Source organism: Dioscorea cayenensis, chromosome 9, assembly GCF_009730915.1.
Source record: "Dioscorea cayenensis subsp. rotundata cultivar TDr96_F1 chromosome 9, TDr96_F1_v2_PseudoChromosome.rev07_lg8_w22 25.fasta, whole genome shotgun sequence".
In the NCBI taxonomy this organism is placed as follows: domain Eukaryota; kingdom Viridiplantae; phylum Streptophyta; class Magnoliopsida; order Dioscoreales; family Dioscoreaceae; genus Dioscorea; species Dioscorea cayenensis.
This window is the reverse complement of record NC_052479.1, coordinates 9030318-9049899: the sequence shown is the minus strand read 5'-3', so window position 1 is coordinate 9049899 and position 19582 is coordinate 9030318. Positions and strand designations below refer to the sequence as shown.

The 19582-nt window shown below is 33.2% G+C and overlaps 1 protein-coding gene across 1 annotated transcript; it reads right to left on the bottom strand.

Moving 5' to 3' along the window:
* Window positions 1-341: 341 nt before the first annotated feature.
* LOC120269236 (MDIS1-interacting receptor like kinase 2-like) lies at window positions 342-4100 on the bottom strand. Its single transcript, XM_039276578.1, has 2 exons — window positions 931-4100; window positions 342-825 (listed from the first exon to the last, which is right to left on the bottom strand). Exons 1-2 carry the CDS (start codon window positions 4040-4042, stop codon window positions 452-454), a joined length of 3486 nt encoding a protein of 1161 aa, XP_039132512.1. The 5' UTR covers window positions 4043-4100; the 3' UTR covers window positions 342-451.
* Between the last annotated feature and the right edge of the window lie 15482 nt (window positions 4101-19582).

Here is a 19582-nt window from a genome sequence, read left to right as displayed (position 1 = left end):
TTATTTAAAAAGTCAATCACTTGTACATATATATATATATATATATAATATGTTAATTGAGATGATTTTAAGTGAATGATGTGTTTATTGATAATTGCATGAAGATTAAAAATGTTCTAAAAAGCTATTCGCATAATGAATTTAGTTACTGTTTAAACAGATTAAAAGTATTTTGTGCAGCAATTGAAAATAAAATAACAAAAAACATTAGGCTCTCATTGTATATATGTATATGCTATTAAGATCATTGCCTTCTACATATTAGTAGTTTGAGGAGTTAATTTAGGTAGTGATTCTTGCTGAACTTGCCTTCTTACACTAGCAAGGTCTACATAGAAACATATATTGAAAATTTATATGCTTTATTTGTTAAACTCACACAATCACTGACACATAATATCATACAGATGTCATAATTATTAATGTTACATGATAAGAGTATAGTATTTGATCATATTTGTACTTTCATGAGTTCGGTAAATGTGAGTTCAGATAGGGAATCAATGTTGAATGATATTTGAGATTTTGGAGAAGATAACCTTTTTGAGACTTGTTCCATTGTAGGGCGAGACTGTGGATTGGTGTCAATGCATTGCATCGCTGTAAAAATCACCGTAAGCACTTTATTAACCATCAGAGTTGACGGAAGTGAAAGACGACGATCTAGAACATCTTTTGCTAACATGTTTGTATCATGTGTTGAAGATGATGATGATAAGTCACTTATGAAATCCCCGGGATGCATACCATGTATCACTTCAATTGCTACAACTCCGAAACTATATACATCACATTTTCTAGTTACCTTCATTGTGTACGCAAGTTCTGTAAATGAACAGGAAAGAAAACACGTATGTGTTATGAGTAAATGAAACAAAAATGACGCCATATAATATTCTACTATTATGGTCTGTTGAAACTGTAAAATACCTGGTGCCATGTATCCATGTGTGCCTGCAAGCATGCTCCAATGAGATGAATCAGGTTTAAGTAATCTAGCAATGCCAAAGTCTGCAACACAAGCCTTGTACTCTTCATCCAAGAGAATGTTGTTGCTTTTAATGTCTCGATGAACAATGGGTGGAGCACAATCATGATGCAAATAAGATAAAGCTTCAGCAATACCTATAACAATGTTCACTCTTTTGATCCAATCCAACTCAATAGCTCCTTCATCAGACCTTAAAATGTCACCCAAACTTCCTCTCTCCATATACTCATATGCAAGAAAGTTGAACCTATTAGTTGAGCAATAACCATAGAACCTCAATATATTTCGATGACGAATTTGGGTTAATGCTTGTATTTCGTTTTGGAAAGTTTGATCATTCACTTGACCTTCTCCTCCCTGAATTTTCTTAATAGCAAGTATCCCTCCTGATGATAGTGCCGCTTTATAGACTATGCTACAAGCTCCTTTGCCAATTTCATACTTATCATCAAAATTTTCTGTAGCTTGAATGATTTCTTTGTATGCCTCTTTGCCTTGATTCACACTCCAAATTGAGAAGAAATGTCCACCAACATCTTCACCAAAATCATTTGAAGTGAATTTCATTCTCTTGTGATAGAGATAAGTGATTCCAACTGTTAGGAATGACAGAAATAAAATGCCAAGTGTGGGAACAAGGACTAAGATAATGATCTTGTTATGGTTTCGTGCTTCATCCCTACTTGGCCAAACAGATTGATTGCAAGGAGGTAAACCTTGCACTTGACCACACAAACCTTTATTGTGGATAAACCACTCAATTGGAGCTGCTTGAAAGAAACGACCCTCTGGAACTGGACCATCTAAGGAATTATAAGATAAATCCAATGATACCAAGCCAAACATGAATTGAAAAGAGGATGGAATGTGACCAACCAGCTGATTATGTGATAAATTCATCTCTTGCAACTCTATTAGCTTGCTAAGTTGTGATGGTATTTCTCCCTTGAATAAATTGCCACTTAAGTCTAAAGCTTCATGCAAGTTCAAATTACCAAGTTGAAAAGGGATGGCACCACTTAGTTCATTATTGCTCAACTTGAGTGAGTTCAATTTATGACACTCCTCCAAGAGTGTCGGTATTTCTCCACTCAAATTATTGTTGGACAAGTCTAGAATTTCTAATGAAGATAGATCCCCAAATTCTGATGGTATCGTTCCTGTCAAATGATTGTCACTCATGTTCAAATAAAATATAGAAGATAATTTGCCAAACTCTCTAGGGATCTGTCCCACAAAATTATTGGAAGAAATATCAAGCAAATGTAGCTTTGGCAATTGACTGATTTCCAAAGGTATTAGGCCACTGATTCTATTGCCTGAGATTTTAAGACTTGTCAAATTAAGGCATGCTCCCCAAGATGGTGATAAAGTGCCGGACAAGTCATTAGAGCTTAGATCGATATAATCCAAATGTGGATGAATACCAAAGCTTTTAGAAACATCTCCAGAGAATTGATTTCTTTCGAGCCGGACCCTGCGCAAATTTGTTGAATTTTTCAAACTCGTTGGAATGGGACCTTGGAAATTATTGTATCCTAGAGTAAGATTTTCAAGCAAACCTCCTTTCATTAAATCCGGTGGCAGATTACCAGAAAGCCTATTGTTGAACAATTGAAAATTAATTAAATTTGTAAGATTTGTTAAATCATGAGGCAATTTACCAAAAAGATGATTTTCATATAATACTAATTTAGTGAGACTTTTCAGAAATCCCAGAGATGGAGGGATTAAGCCAAAGAGCTTATTATCACAAATTGACAGTGTGGAAAGTTTAGTTAGATTACCAATGCTATGTGGGATTGAGCCAGATATCTTGTTTTCGCCTAGTTTTACATATTTCAAGTTCACTAGATTACCAATTTCATCAGGAATGGAACCATTTATGTTATTTCTATACAAGTAAAATGTTTCAAGATTGGTTAAATTTCCAACGTGATGTGGGATGGAACCGAATATTTGGTTGTTAGATACCTCAAAATCTTTCAATTTTAGTAAATTCCCAATCTCATTAGGAATGAAGCCAGTTATATAGTTTTTAAACAAGTAAAATGTTTCAAGGTTGGATAGGTTTCCAATGCTATGTGGCATAAAACCTGTTATTTGGTTATGATCAGTTTCAAAATCTCTCAAGCTCACCATATTCCCAATCTCATTAGGAACAGAGCCATTTATGTTATTCCAATAGGAGATGAATATTTCAAGCTTGGTTAACTTTCCTATGTGGTATGGAATGGGTCCATAGAATTGGTTCTCACAAAGGTTTAACAAGTTGAGCTCAGTCAAGTTTCCTACACTAGGAGGAATGGGACTTGTTATATTGTTACTAGAGACATCAAATTCCTTGAGACTCACCATATATCCAATCTGATAAGGGATGATGCCAGTGAATGCATTGCTCCCTAAGTGAAGAAAATTGAGTTTGGTGAAGTTTTCAAAGATTAGAGGGAGGGAACCAACTAAGGAATTTCTGGAGATGTTTAACAAATTCAGGTTCATAAGCTTTCCAAAAGAAAGAGGTATGAAGCCACTTATCTGATTATCAGAAAGAGACAAGGTCTTGAGCCCTGTCAAATTACCCAGCTCTGATGGGATTATGCCAGTCAGATTGTTGGTAGAGAGATCAAGAATGGTGAGCTTTGAGACAGCTGAAATGGCAGCGGGGATGGATCCATAGAGATAGTTGACAGCAAGGTTGAGAACGCGGAGTGATGGCAGTGCTGAGAAGTTGAGACTCTCTAGCTTCCCTTCTAGTCCCATATCTACCAGATGGATCCTTGTGATGGTTTCCATGAGATGGCCATCATATTTACATGTGATTCCAGTCCAGTTGCATGGACTGGTCTTTGACGTCCAACTGTTAAGGAGGTCTTGTGTTTCAAGGGTGGCCTTCCATTGAAGAAGAGCTCTCCCTTGAGATTCAATCCTTGAAGCTGTTGCCATTGGAACCGGGAAACCAAGACTGGAGAAGATTACCACTAACAGTGACAGCGCCACCATCATCAATATTGATGGCATGGTGATAAACTTTGAGGGTAGCCATGATTCCATCTTGAAATTTTATTTTCCTAGAGAACCTCTAGACATGTTCTTGTGGTATTATTCGGATGGCTGGAGGGCCATTTTATACCATCTTAGCGTGAACGATAATTTACTTAATAGCTAGTATCATCTTAAAAATTAGCATTGGTATAGCATTCAAGGACACTGATAGCTACGCATACCAACTTCATTGTTGACAACTTTACAGCTAGTCTTGATTACAAAATTCTTTTCCACAGTTGGAGATGAGGAATGATGTTACATTTGTGATCCTTGTGGTCTCTACAATGTGTCCAACTCTTTTATTAACTTTACAGAGAGTGAGTTTCAAGAATTCACGACTATGGGGGACATGGAAGCATATTTATATAATATTTATATATAACCGGCACAGGTGGGGGAAGGGAGCCATGGGCTTTGGTTTTTTTCAATTATATGTATATATATATCACATTAATGTATAGTATATAAAAAATAATATTTTTAGAAAAAAAATATTTATGAAATTTTATTGAGAATGATTTTTAGTTTCTTTTAATAAAAATTCTGGCCCCTAAAAAAAATTTCTTGCTCTACTTCTGATAATCGGAGAGTTTAATAGCTTTTGTTTTTCACAAGGATGATTTAGAGAGAATTTTTTTTGAAGAAGTCACAGTATAATTGTTTTTTAAACTGTTCTTACATTTTTATTTTGTATATGTTGTTAGGGTATTTTTCTTTTTGAAAAAAACTATTGATGGGGGTTGGCAAACCTAAGCTGGACACCATATCTCTCTGACTTGAAACAGGGCCACTCTTACTCTGGCAACACATAATCTAAATCATCATGAGATTTTCCTCTTCCACCTTGGTAGGGAGCTTCCCAAATAATTGATGAAGATCTTTAGAGTCAGTGGTTTTGTTTGTTAGTTTCTCCTTAGTTATTTTTTCTTTGTTTTTTTAGATGTGCTGGTTTTATTTCTCTTTATTTTGTTTTGTTTATTTGTAATCTTGTTTTTATTATTAATAAAATAGCTCTATGAGCTCTTTCCCTCAAAAACAACCTATTGGTATGTATTTCCCAAACCTATCTATTAATTAATGAATTTGATTTATTTATCTCAAACAGCAGTATATAATTTTCCTTGTAAACGTCCAACTATTAAAGGTGAATTAATTTATTAACTGTCTTTTCATGAACTTCCATCAAGTGGAAAAATGTCAACATTATGAGTTGGAATCAGTGATGATATATATTGACAAATAGGTTACTTGAGTCACAATCATCCTAGACTAAGAAATTACCTAAATAGGTAATTATCAATATAAATTCAAAAGAGGATATAGTTTGAGTCTTTGAGAGTATTTATTAAAGTTGAGTTTGAATAGAATTAGGGAGGTTAAGTTTTAATAAGATTCAATATATGTGTAAGTACGCGTGCGTGGTATGTGATCATCACCTACCCATTATGGAAAATTTATTAGAATTTAGTGTTTGTTCCCATATTGATATAAGATATATATATATATATATATATATATATATATAAAGAAGAATAAAGCCATTAACTTCTTCATGTGGTTTATCCACTTCGTAAAAAAATAAAAAAATAAAATAAAATTCTTCCTATTGTTTTATTTAAAAGTCACTAGTTAATAAATTATTATAAGTTTACGTGTTATGTGGTATATAAATAATCTATAATTATATTTGCAATCATAAAACTTTTATTTTTTTATTATTTATTTATTTATTTTGATAGAGAAGTATAGATGTACATCAGTTACAGTAGTTTATTGATTTTTTAAACATTCACCACATAGGTTGGTTAATACACGGGGCAAAAAAAACCTGTCACATATTCTCAAAATAATATATTAAAAATTATAATCACACAATAATAATCCTTGTTATGTAACTTTAAAAGATGGATATTATGATTTCTCTCACAAAAGACCCAACAATGAAGATTACAATAGTTGAATCGCCTTGTGTTTTAATATAAGCAAATAAAGCAAAAGGTTTTAATTCATCTTTCACATCATCTTTCATTAGTAATAGATTGTAATATTTACTAACAGGAATGAGATGGACAATGACAGGTCACAATGGTTATAATCATTTTTACAACTGCAAGTCACATAATTGTGTTTATTCAAAATTGGAAACCCATAAATTTTCTTCACATGTGAGTCTCACCCCTTAATTAAATGCTAGCCGTTGTTTTTACTTTTAATCCTAATCGTTGATTTTGTTTTTAATTTCGAAAATCTAGTCACCTCTTCATCTCTTTCAGTTTTAGATTGTCGTTTAGAGAAAAAAAAAAGAAAAAGACTAGCCTCATCCCTTTCTCTCCTTATTTGCGAGTGGTGTCGGCGATGAGGATGAGAGAAGGGTCTCTAATTTATTTTTGAGCTAAGGTTGATTTACTTTTAATCCTAATCATTGATTTTGTTTCACTGTTATTGTTGAGCTAAGGTTATGATTTATTTTTATATTTTTTTTATACTCTTTCTTATGATTGTTGTGACATGATAATAGTTAGGGTTAGAGTTTGGTGAGGATGTTAATTTGATTTAATTTGAGGATAAGATTCAAAAATTCCTGTTAGCATAGCATAAACTCCTCTTTAATTTTAGAGGTCTTAAAGGGCGAATTTGGAGGAGAGTAGAATAAGAAACTTGTAGAGTTCGACGTTGGATAAGTACCTGCAAAATTTCAGAATTTTTACATGAGTATTCTATAAATTATAAGTTTTAGACGCATGTGACACGGACAAGACTTCTGTGCAGCCCTTGAACAGTTTTTGATTAATTTCATGATTATGAGTTCTGTTTTAGATTTATATTTATACTAAAGTTGTAGAGGATGATTTTATCTTTGACTCTGCCAAATTTTAGAATTTTTAGCCCTATGATTTGTGAGATATGATCATATTTCTATAGTGGTGCTCAATGGCATTTCTACAGGAAGCATGAATTTTGATCAGAGAATTTGAGGATCTTAGATATTGAATCAGGGCTCATGTTTAATAAGGAAGTTGTTCAATTTTGAGTTAATTATATACTCCTAAAGTTTAATCTTGTTTGAAGTTATATGTTGTGAGATATATTTTATTAAAAAGGACATGTCTGAAATTCTTGGTTTACATATTTATGATTTTTAAAAGTGATGGCTTAAATTTTGCAATTCTCAAATCTTTGTGAGATTTGGTTATGTTATATATGTAAATATCTAGCTTTTTTAGAAGTTCAAAATTTCTGATTTGGTTTAGAATTTGCAAAACTATGCTTATTTCAATCTTAAGGTTCATAGGGGAATTGGTTATTACTCTCGACCTTCGTAGTTTTGTAAGTGCCTTAAATATGTTTTTTTTTTGCTTTCGTGTGAATTTTAGAATTTGGTTTGTCAGTAATTCTGATGGGTTATTCCCAAATATAGGACTTTTCGAGAAACCTCGATTGATGTGAATTCGAAATCTGGTCGTTAGACATGTAGATATCCCACATATAAATCCGATTATATGTATATACTTAAAAATTTTAGTTTTTTGAATTTCTGAAATTTTTGAGAAAAAATACTTATTATTTTGATTTATATTTTGAATTACTTATTTATTTATTATTTACAATTCGTATTTAAGTATTTAGTTTTGGAAATAAATTTGAAATTATTTTTATCTAAAAACGGGATCATCAAATTTATGTATTCTGTTTTGATAAATGTTTGGACATTACATATTTTGATATAGCAACCTGTAGTCCCCAACTAACTTTGCAATAGGGGTTAAACATTGACTGTGTCGACATATATCTGTAAAGTAGAAACTATAGTTTCCCATCATTCCGTCGGTGAAAAATAACGGATTCTGATAATTCTGGCTCGGGTCACCAGGGTAAACTTATGACCACTGATATTCTGGCTCGGGTCACCGAGGGTAAACATATGATCTCTGATATTTTGTTTTGGCAATAGTTATTTGTGGGACAAATTTGCTCGACTTTTTTATCAGTTATGTTTTATTGAAAAACTCAACTTCTAAATTTTATTATGATAAACTTGTATTTTATTATACTTGTTTGAGTTTAGAAATTTTGAAATTTTTATGATCCTGATAATTTTAGTGAGTACTTACTGGGTTGTCAAGCTCATAATCTATTGTTTAATTATTTTTCAAATCAGGAATTTAACAGCTCACCGCTTTGAGAATAGGGATTTTTGAGGCCTTACACGCCTACTGAGTCTCGGCCTTATAAGTGTCCAGCCGTTTGTCGGTGCACTGGGTCTGATGAGCCGGATTCGGGGACGTGAGATCTCCTTTAACAACCGGCCGGTGGATGTTGACTACCCAAGTAAACCCACATCCTCTGTTTTTCCCCTCTCCTTTTTTCGTTTTTCTCCGCCCACCTGTACATTCCATTCAAACTTTCACCAACCCACACCATTTTTTTTCTTTCCTTTGTCTTTTGATGACCACGACCCTCTCCTTGTTTTTATCTTTGCCAAACTCTTATTTTCCAAATCTACACTTACATATTTCTCCAACTGAAAGTAGCTTTGGAGAAAACAAAAGTCATGCTGTGGTGACCATCGCAGCCATAGTTTACCAACTTTATGCTTATATTCTTCTTTCCTTTTTTTTTATATATTTGATGGTACAAGGGATGGTACAAGGCTTGAAGCTTCTTTTAAATTGTTGTATTACAGGTATTCAATTTTATTTTTTTTATTTTTTTATTTTTTTATTTTTATTTTTTTTATAAATAAAGTAGTAGCAGCTTGGGTTAGTGTATTCCTTTTTTATTTTCTTAGCCTCTCATCCATATTGCAAAAATGCAAGAGCCAAGTATGAAGCATGTAATTTCTTCAAACATGGTCATTTTGCCAGCTGGGCCAAATAGAAGCTGTTTATTATCTAAGAATTTCAAGATTAAACCTTGGGTTACAAATGCTAGTTAATGTCTTTTAAGCATATGATATGCTGATATTGTTCTAATTACTGTTAATGTTATTGAGGGTTATCAATGAATCTTGTTAGGATATCACTTCTCTAGGAAAGGTTAGGATCATATCACCTGTCCAGGGATAGGTTCTCAATGTAAATATATATATATATATATATATATATATGAGCTTATTAGTAGTCTAAGAACTTTCTATGAGGCCATTATATATTCATCAAAATAAAAACTTCTTGACTTGTACAAGGTGTATGACCTACTGTAGTAGAACTGGGAAAAAACTTAATATTTCCGTATTTGGTAATAAGACCCTTGAGAAGGTAGGCATTGATAAGTAATTAAGTAAATATCATGTATAAATTAATGTAATTTTAAATTATAAATTTGGACACTGATTTATTGTTTATTATTTACTAATTAATTATTTGTTCAATAAATTAATTATTTGTTTGCCTATATATTCATTGTTGTTCATTGATTTACTTATTTATTTATTTATCTACACATACTAATTATTGATTTATTCATTTATTTTGATATTAAATGGGATTATTTATTTATTTATATATTTTGTGTTCAATTATTATATATTTACTTATTAAGTAATTATCTATTGTTACGTATCTAATTATTTGCTCTTTTAATTAATCAGTTTGATTGCTCATTCATCACTTGATAATTTATTCAATCATATAATAATTTCTTAAATATTGTTATTTTTTCACTTATTAATCTATTTATTATTTTTGGATATAAATGGACTATTTTTCCATAAAAAATCATGGGAAATTTTGTATTTCTGCTTAACACAAATTGAAAATTTTTGGATATAAATGGACTATTTTTCCGTCAAAAAAATCATGGAAAATTTTGTATTTCTACCTTAAAACAAATTGAAAATTTTTGGTTGACGTGGATGCCAAGTTGGCATTCATATCAACATCCACGTCATTATTTATATCTCTCTTTTTTAGAAAAGATTTAATTATTTTTTATAATCTAAACCCTTGTTTAATGATTTTTAAAATTTAAAGATTTATCCTAAACTCTAAACTCTAATACCTTGAAATCTTAAACTCTAGTACCCTAAATCCCGACAGGGGAAGGGGGGTTGTTGTTTATTATTTAGGGTTTAGAGAGGGGGGTTTTCAGTTTATTAGATGATAAGGAGAAATTAATTTTTCTTATTTAAAAAAAATGACGTGGATGCTGACATGTATGCCAACTCAGCATCCACGTCATTCGGACTATCAATTTGACCTAAATATCATTACTCTAAATTTTATTATGCTTTTCAATTTGGTATAAGGGAATTCTTTATTTTGGCTACTTCTGGTCTGTTTAAACTTATTGATATTCCTAAACTCTTGCACCAAAACTATTTTACTAAGATCATTTTAGTCTCCAAATGAACTATGTACTAATTCTGTCAATGGGGGTCAAACATTGACTAGGTTGGCATTAAATTCTGGACAATGAGACTATAGTTTTGCACCAATTCATTTTGAAATAATAATGGTCTTTGAGGGGGGATCGACCCGTTCAGTAGATAACAGTGCGCTTTGCTTGTCAGGTAAGGGACCATATCAACAAGCTGGAGGCAGCAAATGATCAACAGGAGGCCACTAAATGTAGGTCACTAACGCGGGGAAGGATGAGCGTCGACAGCATGGATGGCAAGGTATGAATCATCGAGGTAAAAGAAACAACATTTAATTGATCATTCTTACTTGGGTAGCCACAATAAAGTAAATGATCTCTGAAATTCTGACTCAGACACCACCAAAATAAAATAAATGGCTATAGTAAGTTTGGGAAACATATACGGATATACCTTCTAGAAATTTAACATATTGAGATTTTTGTTACATTACTTCGGTTTCATTATATTTTGGTTATTCAGTAAATATTGCTACTCACTATTTTCTCTATTATATACACACAAGTTTTTAGCATTTTTTAGAACTTTGTATAAACTCAATTATTTGTTTTAGTCGATTGTTTATGGGGTTGTCAAACTTATAATACTACTTTTGATTTTTTTTTTTAGATTAGGAATAGTAGTTGGCGGGTAGTATAATAGGTTATTGAGTAGTAGGTGTCCTCATGACATTGACTTAGTGTATTTATCGTGTTATAAATCTAGAATCTTGTATTTGGATCTTATGTATTTTGCAAACTCTATTGTATTTTTTGTTATCTATAATTTGAGATTGTGTTAGATTATTATATGTTCAGGCTGAATTAGTCTATGAGGTCTTACATGTCTACAAGGTCTCCATCCGGTAGTTATGCTGGCATTTTTCACAATAGGGGCCCATTATACCTAGTCCGGGCTGTGACAAAGATAATGGTCACAATCATCCATAGACTTTTATGTCAAGTTATTGTATTTATCTATAATATTTTCAAATAAAACGCTAGATTAATTCCATCGTAAATGTTTTTCCAAGGTCATGCAGGCTCTTTGCAGATTATTTTGAAGTAAGAGCTTTAATATGAAATCAGGATTTTAATAATTGTTAACGTAATCTGCCCTCCAATACTACTCTTATGAGCCGTGGGATCATTTTTGGCCATGTCCATCAGCTCGGCATGGCCTGCAATCATTTCATTGAAAACTCACAAACAACTACTAAAAAAAAATTGAAAAAAATAAAAAAGCTCAAATCGCAAAAAATCAAAACTCAAATGCTCAAGGTCACCTGATGGCAAAGATGACAACAATGAGGAGTGTTGCCGCGATCGAGACCACCGCACCACCACACTGAGAACCGCAGTTTTTCAATAAACTCTATCCTCCCTCCTCTCTCTCTCTCTCTCTCTCTCTCTCTAGCAATTCAAAATTCGGAAATGAGAGATAGTGGAATGAGAAAGCAGCCAAAAGATCTGTCCACGTGCATCATTAACATGATGGATCTAATGCATATAAACCCTAGTTCAAACCCTGGATCTTCTTGTTTGGAGATTGCTTAGGAACAAAGAAAGTGGCAGAAGCGTACCTGCACTTTAATCCATTAATTACGACGAAGGTGATTGGGTCTTGTGGTTCTTCTCACTGATCACACGCAAAGAGGGAAGATGGGAACCCTAATTCAGAAAACCTAATTCTGAATCTCAATTGTTGCGTGCTTAGTCAAGGACCACACCCTATTTATAAGAAATCTTTATGGGGCTAATTACAAATCTGCCCATCATAGATTTAACAATTTTGCCCTAGAAATTCTACACAACATATGATTAATATGTATATCTACACATTTAAAATTAGATAATTATGACCAAATTCAAACTTGAATCAGATCACAATTTGGGTCCATTCAAAAACTTGAATATAATAAGATATACACAATTATAAACATTAGTTGTGTACGTCTACACAACTTATGCTCATAAGTCCTTATATCCCTATATATTGTGTGGTCCACAACCCAACAATCTCCCACTTGGACCATACAATCATGCACCTTCGGGAATTCAAAATTGTGTATAAATTATTATCAACAACCAAATGTAATTACAACTGAAAAATTATCTAAATCAATCTCGTCCATCAACCTCATCTATACATGGAACATAGGGGCAGTTGTCACCAGTACAATGCAACTAAACCCACAATGCTCACACATACCGACTTAACTAACGACATAGATAAAGTGTGGATGTGTAGCATGGAAATTACAAGCTAATGTGATCTACGCTTGTCTATTTCCAACTGGTACAACTTTAAAGTCTTTATGAGATCATAGTTCAGAGCAAAAATAAACGATAAACTTTATAAAAAACTAATAAAAAGTGTCATGACATCAACATGAATATCAAGCTATGAAAATAAACTCCAACCAATCAGAAGCATTCATACTAACGACGCCCATGCTAGCAATATGTTCATGAAAACTGTAGGCGCCAATGCTTTTGTAAGCGGATTCGCAACCATGGAATTTGTCCCTATAAGCTTAATACTAACAAATCTACTCTGAACCCTTTCTTTAACAACTAAGAACTTAATGTCTATATACTTAGACCTAGAAGAACTTCTATTGTTGTTTGAGAACAAAACTGCTGCTCTATTATCATAATACAACATCAAAGGTCTCTCTATGTTTTTCGACAACTCGTAGTCCTTCAACGAAATTGCACAGCCAAATAGCATGACTAGTGCCTCATAACATGCGATGAATTCTACCTCCATGGTTGATGAAGCAACCAAGGATTGCTTGGCGCTTCTCCATGAAATAGCACCACTAGCCATAGTGAAGACGTAACCAGACGTCGACTTACGACTATCCAAGCATCCAGCAAAGTCAGAGTCGGAATACCCAATGATCTCAAGCCTATCCAACCTCTTGTATGTGAGCGCGTAATCCTTTATCTTCTGAAGATATCTAAAGACCCTTTTGGCTACAACCCAATGTTCTCTACCTGGATTACATTGATATCTTCCAAGCATTCCCACTATAAATGCCAGGTCAAGACGGGTACAGACCTGTGCATACACAAGATTTCCTACTGCAGACGCATAGGGAATGTTCTGCATGTATTCGGATTCAATTCCTTCCTTAGGACACTGTTTTAAACTAAATTTATTTCCCTTCGACACAAGGATGTCATGAGGCTTACAGTTCTGCATGCCAAACCTTTGCAGTATTTTCTCAATATAGCTCTTCTGAGATAAACTCAAAGAGCCTTGTGAACAATCACGATGAATCTGGATCCCTAATACGAAGGATGCTTCACCAAGATCTTTCATCTCAAAACTTTCAGAGAGAAATTTCTTAGTTTCCCAAAGGATCCCTTTATCATTGCTGGCAAGCAGAATGTTAACAAAATATAGAATCAAAAATATGTACTTACTTCCACTAAACTTTTGATACACACAATCCTCAATAGTGTTCACCTCAAAACCAAATGAGAGAACAATATGATGAAACTTTTGGTACCATTGTCGGGAAGCCTGTTTAAGCCCATAGATTTCTTAAGTTTGCAAACCATTTGATTGGTCTCCCCAGCGACTAATCCCTCTGGCTGCATCATATAAATGGTCTCCTCAATGTCTCCATTAAGAAAAACCATCTTTACATCCATATGATGTAGGTCAAGATCCAAATATGCCACAAGTGACATAATGGTCCTAAAAGAGTTTTTTGCAGAAACAGGAGAAAAAGTCTCTTTGTAATTAATGCCCTCCCTCTGAGTAAATCCTTTGGCAAGTAGATGCGCCTTATACCTTTCAACATTGCCTTGTGAATTCCTTTTGGTTTCACACTTTCCGGCAATGGGATAAGGTCCCAAACGTCATTGTCCTTCATGGATTGGATTTCCTCACCCATAGATTCGATCCATTTATGAGAGTTTGAGCCATAAATTACCTCACTAAAGGTAACTGGATCGTTTTCCATTGAGTCAATATATCATGTTTGCTCATGGAGAAATACCAAATAGTCATCCGAAATTGGACTTCTCCTTACTCTCATGGACCTCCTTAGAGGTACTGGTTCTTCTTGAATTTAAGGTTGAATGTCTTGTTCCTCACCCATAACTGGTTGAGTACCCTCTTCTTGATGGGTAGGAATAACATCATCTCTGTCATATACTGAATGTTGCATTTGAATGACAATAGGAAAAGAAACCTGCCTGTGATCCTTAGCAACAACAAAGAAAGATGTATCCAAATCCTCCCCAAAGACAAAATCATCACTTCGATTCTCCTCCCTAATCTCAACATCCTCAAAAAACCGGGCATTTCCCATTTCGAAAAAGGTTCTTGATGCAGGATTATAAAACTTAAAGCCTCTTGATTTTTCAGAGTACCCTACAAAATAGCTACTTATTATCCTTGCATCCAGTTTTCTTTCATTAGGACTATAAGGCCTTGCCTCAGCTGGACAACCCCAAACTCGTAAATGCCTTAGGATAGGCTTCTTACCAGTCCATAATTCATAAGGGGTCTTCTCAGTAGCCTTAGTGGGAACTCTATTTAGAAGATAGACTGCGATCGTTAATGGTTCACCCCAGAGAGAGTTAGGCAATGTTGTATGAGTAATCATACATCTTACCATATCTTTAAGGGTTCTGTTTTGCCTCTCTGCTACACCATTCATGCTAGGATAACCTGGCATAGTGTATTGAGGAATGATTCCACACTCCTCTAGGTATTGAGCAAAAGGGCCCGAACGTTGCTCGCATGATCCATCGTACCTACCGTAGTATTCACCACCACGATCAGATCTAACAGCCTTTATATTCTTGCCTAATTGATTTTCAACTTCTGCCTTAAATGACTTAAAAAAGTCCAAAGCCTCTGATTTCTCATGTAACAAGTAGAGGTAACCATAACGAGAGTAGTCATTAATGAACGTAATGAAATACCGTTGACCGTTCCAAGATGCCGTAGGGAAAGGTCCACAAATATCGGTATGTATAAGTTCTAAGACTTCTTTACTTCTCTCGGCCCCTACTTTCCTTTTGTTTGTAGTCTTTCCTTTAATGCACTCAATGCACACACTATTGTTGGTTTTTCCAATTACATCAAGAATTCCATCTCTTACAAGCCTATCAATTCTCTTTTCAGAGATGTGACCCAAACGCTTGTGCCATAATGAGTATGAATTTTCATTTTGTAATCTATGTTTTATTCCTATAGTTTTAGTATTATGGGATTCATTGTTTGTATTAACCATATCAAGCAAATAAAGATTATCACTTTCACTTAGATAGTGTTTGTTTCAAGGGATTTGGAGTTACATGGAACTCCAAATCCCTTACCTTTTTAAAATCCGGTGTTTGTTTTGATGTATTTTCATTTTTTTCATGTGCTTTTGAAATCCCATCATTGAGGGATTTTGGTTTACGGTCAAAATGACCGTAAAACCAAATCCCGGGAGTTCAAAACCAGTAGCATATGTATATATACATATATATATATATATATACAGAAATCTATACATATACACATATACACATATACATATACACATACTTATACATACATACATATATATATATACACATATACACATACACATATACACATATACATATACACACATACACACATACACATATACATATATACACATATACATATACACATATACGTATATGTATACACATACATATACATACATATATATATATATATAAATCTATACATATACATATACACATACACATATACATATATACACATATATGTATGCATATATATACATACATATATTTATATATACATACATGTATGTATATACATTCCCTAGATATACCTATATATAGTATGTTTACATATATAAATACACATATATATGTTTATATATAAATATATATGTATATATACACAAATATATACATATATGTATATGTATATATATGTATATATGCATATACGCAGACATATCCATACACTTATACACATGTTTTCCATCCAGATTTACAAATCCTTCCAAACAAACATAAAATCTTATAATACAGTAATTCCAGTTACATCCAACCAATCACAAGATTTGACTGCACTGTATTTTGAAAGCCAAGTATTTCCAGTTACATTGTAACTAGAAATCCACTGCATTTAGAATTACATCCAACCAAACGCTACCTTAATGTACTAGTTCCAACCAACATCGAATTAAAATGAAGAACACATCTTTTATTACCAAATGAACAAAAATAACCTTCTTTGTCTAAAACTGAAATAGAAACTAAATTCCTTCTGAAGGACGGTACAACGAATGTGTTATTCAATTCTAAATAAAAACCAGTGTAAAGTAACAATCTAAAAGTCCCTACGCCTACAACTTCTGCCCTTCTAGTCCCCATATAGATGTATCTTTCACCATCACTCGGTGTTCGGTAGTTCAGGCAATCCTGCATTGATACACTTATGTGAGTTGTAGCAACAGAATCCAACCATCAAGTATATCTAGAAACTGAAACCAAATTAACTTCAGTACAAACTTGAGCAAAAAACATACCTTTCTTTATGCGCCAAGCGCGATACTTAGGACAGTCTTTCTTTACATGAGAAGCCTTCTTGCAGAAGAAGCATTTCAATTCTTTATGTTCTTTTTCAGGGCCTTTGGTCTTCTTACACGATTTAGGTGCCGCAGCTTTATCGTATTTCCTCTTCTTTTGAGGGCCCGAGTTAGAAGATGCCAAATGCACACTCTCAACTTTATGCTGTTTCGTTCTATCTTCCTCCTGTATCAAATGTGAGATGAGCTCATTCAATGTCCACTTATCCTTCTGGCAGTTATAGCTCACTTCAAACTAACTGAATCGAGGAGGGAGGGAAATCAAAACCAATTGCACCAAAACATTTTCTGGCAACTCAATTTTTAAGCCTTTCAATTTCCCAGCTAGATGAAACATGTCGAGAACGTACTCACGTATGTTCCCATCACCCTTATACCGCATAGAAACAAGTTTCCTTAGGACAACACTCATCTCCGCCTTATCACTTCTTAAGAAGCGTTCCTCGAGGTTGTCGAGAAAGTGCCTAACATCATTTTCCTCAGACATAGTGTTCAGAAAAGTCTCCGGGATTATATTCTTTATGATCATCAAACCAATGCGATTAGACCTCTCCCACCTCTCAAAAACTATCCTATCCTCAAGAGAGCTTTGATCTGTAAGAGGTGCAGGACGTTGTTCTCTTAATGCATGGTCCAGATCCATACATCCCAAAACAAGTGTCACCTTGTTTTTTCAAGTCTTAAAGTTTGTGTCGCTAAGCTTAGGAACGCCACTGAGTGTAGCAGACACATTGCCAACACTCATAATATCAACTATACATAGAGCAATTAACAAAAATCAACTCACAATTAAATAACCAAAAATCTAATAATCAAGCATATAAATAACAACTACCCATCTTCAAGTCAATTGTTGTGACATTAAACCTAGTCTTTGGACAGAGACTCAATTCACTAGTAATCAACTTGTTGCGGTAATCAAGTTTTATAGTAAAATCTAGTTAAATATAAAGTCTTCCTTTGGGAAGACTAAATACTCACAATAGACACTTTATAATTATAAACAACTTATTACCACATGTGCAAACAAATTTCTGCCAGACAACAGTCTTCCTTTGGGCCGATGTGATGGCTGCATGAGAATAAGAATACACTAACACCATGGTTATTCACAAACAAAAGGTTTCCACAATAGAGGTCACTTTGGTGATAATGATGCTTCTACCAATTGCAGTAAATACCCAAGAAAGCTATAAGAGCAACTCTAAGTTGTTATTTTCTAATGATTATTATAACAACCTTATAATTATGAATTAAAAATTAAATTCATAATAATTAAACTAAAATCCAAATATTATCCTAATCAAAATCAAAGTAACATAACTAATTAATTATACTCAAGAGCTTTGATTTTGATAATAATCATCAAGATAATAATAATAATAATAATAATAATAATAAATCTAAACATGTCTTAAAAATCCATAAACTTGTGTGCTATATATAAATTAATTCATCTCCACTTCAGTTGCTGTAAAATAATTAATATATATAATATTAAAATAAATATTGAAACCCGTGAAAGAATCCACCTCACACACAGAATGAAATATTTCAACTCATCATGGACGGTTTTCAATTTATATTATAATTCAAAAAATCTATCATGCACAGTTTTTTCGGAAACAATATGGTTGTGCATGGCTTTCGATGTAGTAGATTTGTACAAATTACTAAATTAGAATGAACATGTAAACCAGCACTTGGTTTTTCTGGATTAGTGCACATATATATATATATATATATATCAATTATACAAACATAACATCATTACAGATTCTAAATTGAATATATATATAAACACCCAATCTATATATGACGATAATCGTATTAACATGAAAATTCGGGACTAAAAGCAACCATAATAAATAAATATATACATATGCATGCATATTAATCAATAAATTCAAAATTTAATCAAAATAAATCCCAAACAATTCCAAAATAAGATGGCTCTGGTACCACTTGATAGATCTAATGGGTATAAATCCTAGTTCAAACCCTGGATCTTCTTGTTTGGAGATTGCTTAGGAACAAAGAAAGTGGCGGAAGCGTACCTGCACTTGAATCCATTGATTACGACGAAGGTGATTGGGTCTTGTGGTTCTTCTCACTCATCACACGCAAAGAAAGGAGATGGGAACCCTAATTCAGAAAATCTAATTCTGAATCTCAATTGTTGCATGCTCAGTTAGGGATCACACCCTATTTATAAGAAATCTTTATGAGACTAATTACAAATCTGCCCATCATAGATTTGACAATTTTGCCCCCAGGAATTCTACACAACATATGATTAATATGTATATCCACACATTTAAAATTAGATAATTAGGACCAAATCAAACTTGAATCAAATCACAATTTGGGTCCATTCAAAAACTTAAATATAATAAGATATACACAATTATAAACATTAGTTGTGTACGTCTACACAACTTATGCACATAAGTCCTTATATCCCTACATATTGTGTGGTCCACAACCCAACATAACACCCTTGCTGAATCCGTAGTTTGAAGTTGTCCAAAACCTAATCAAAACCTAAATGTAAAATCATTATTATTATAATAATAAATTG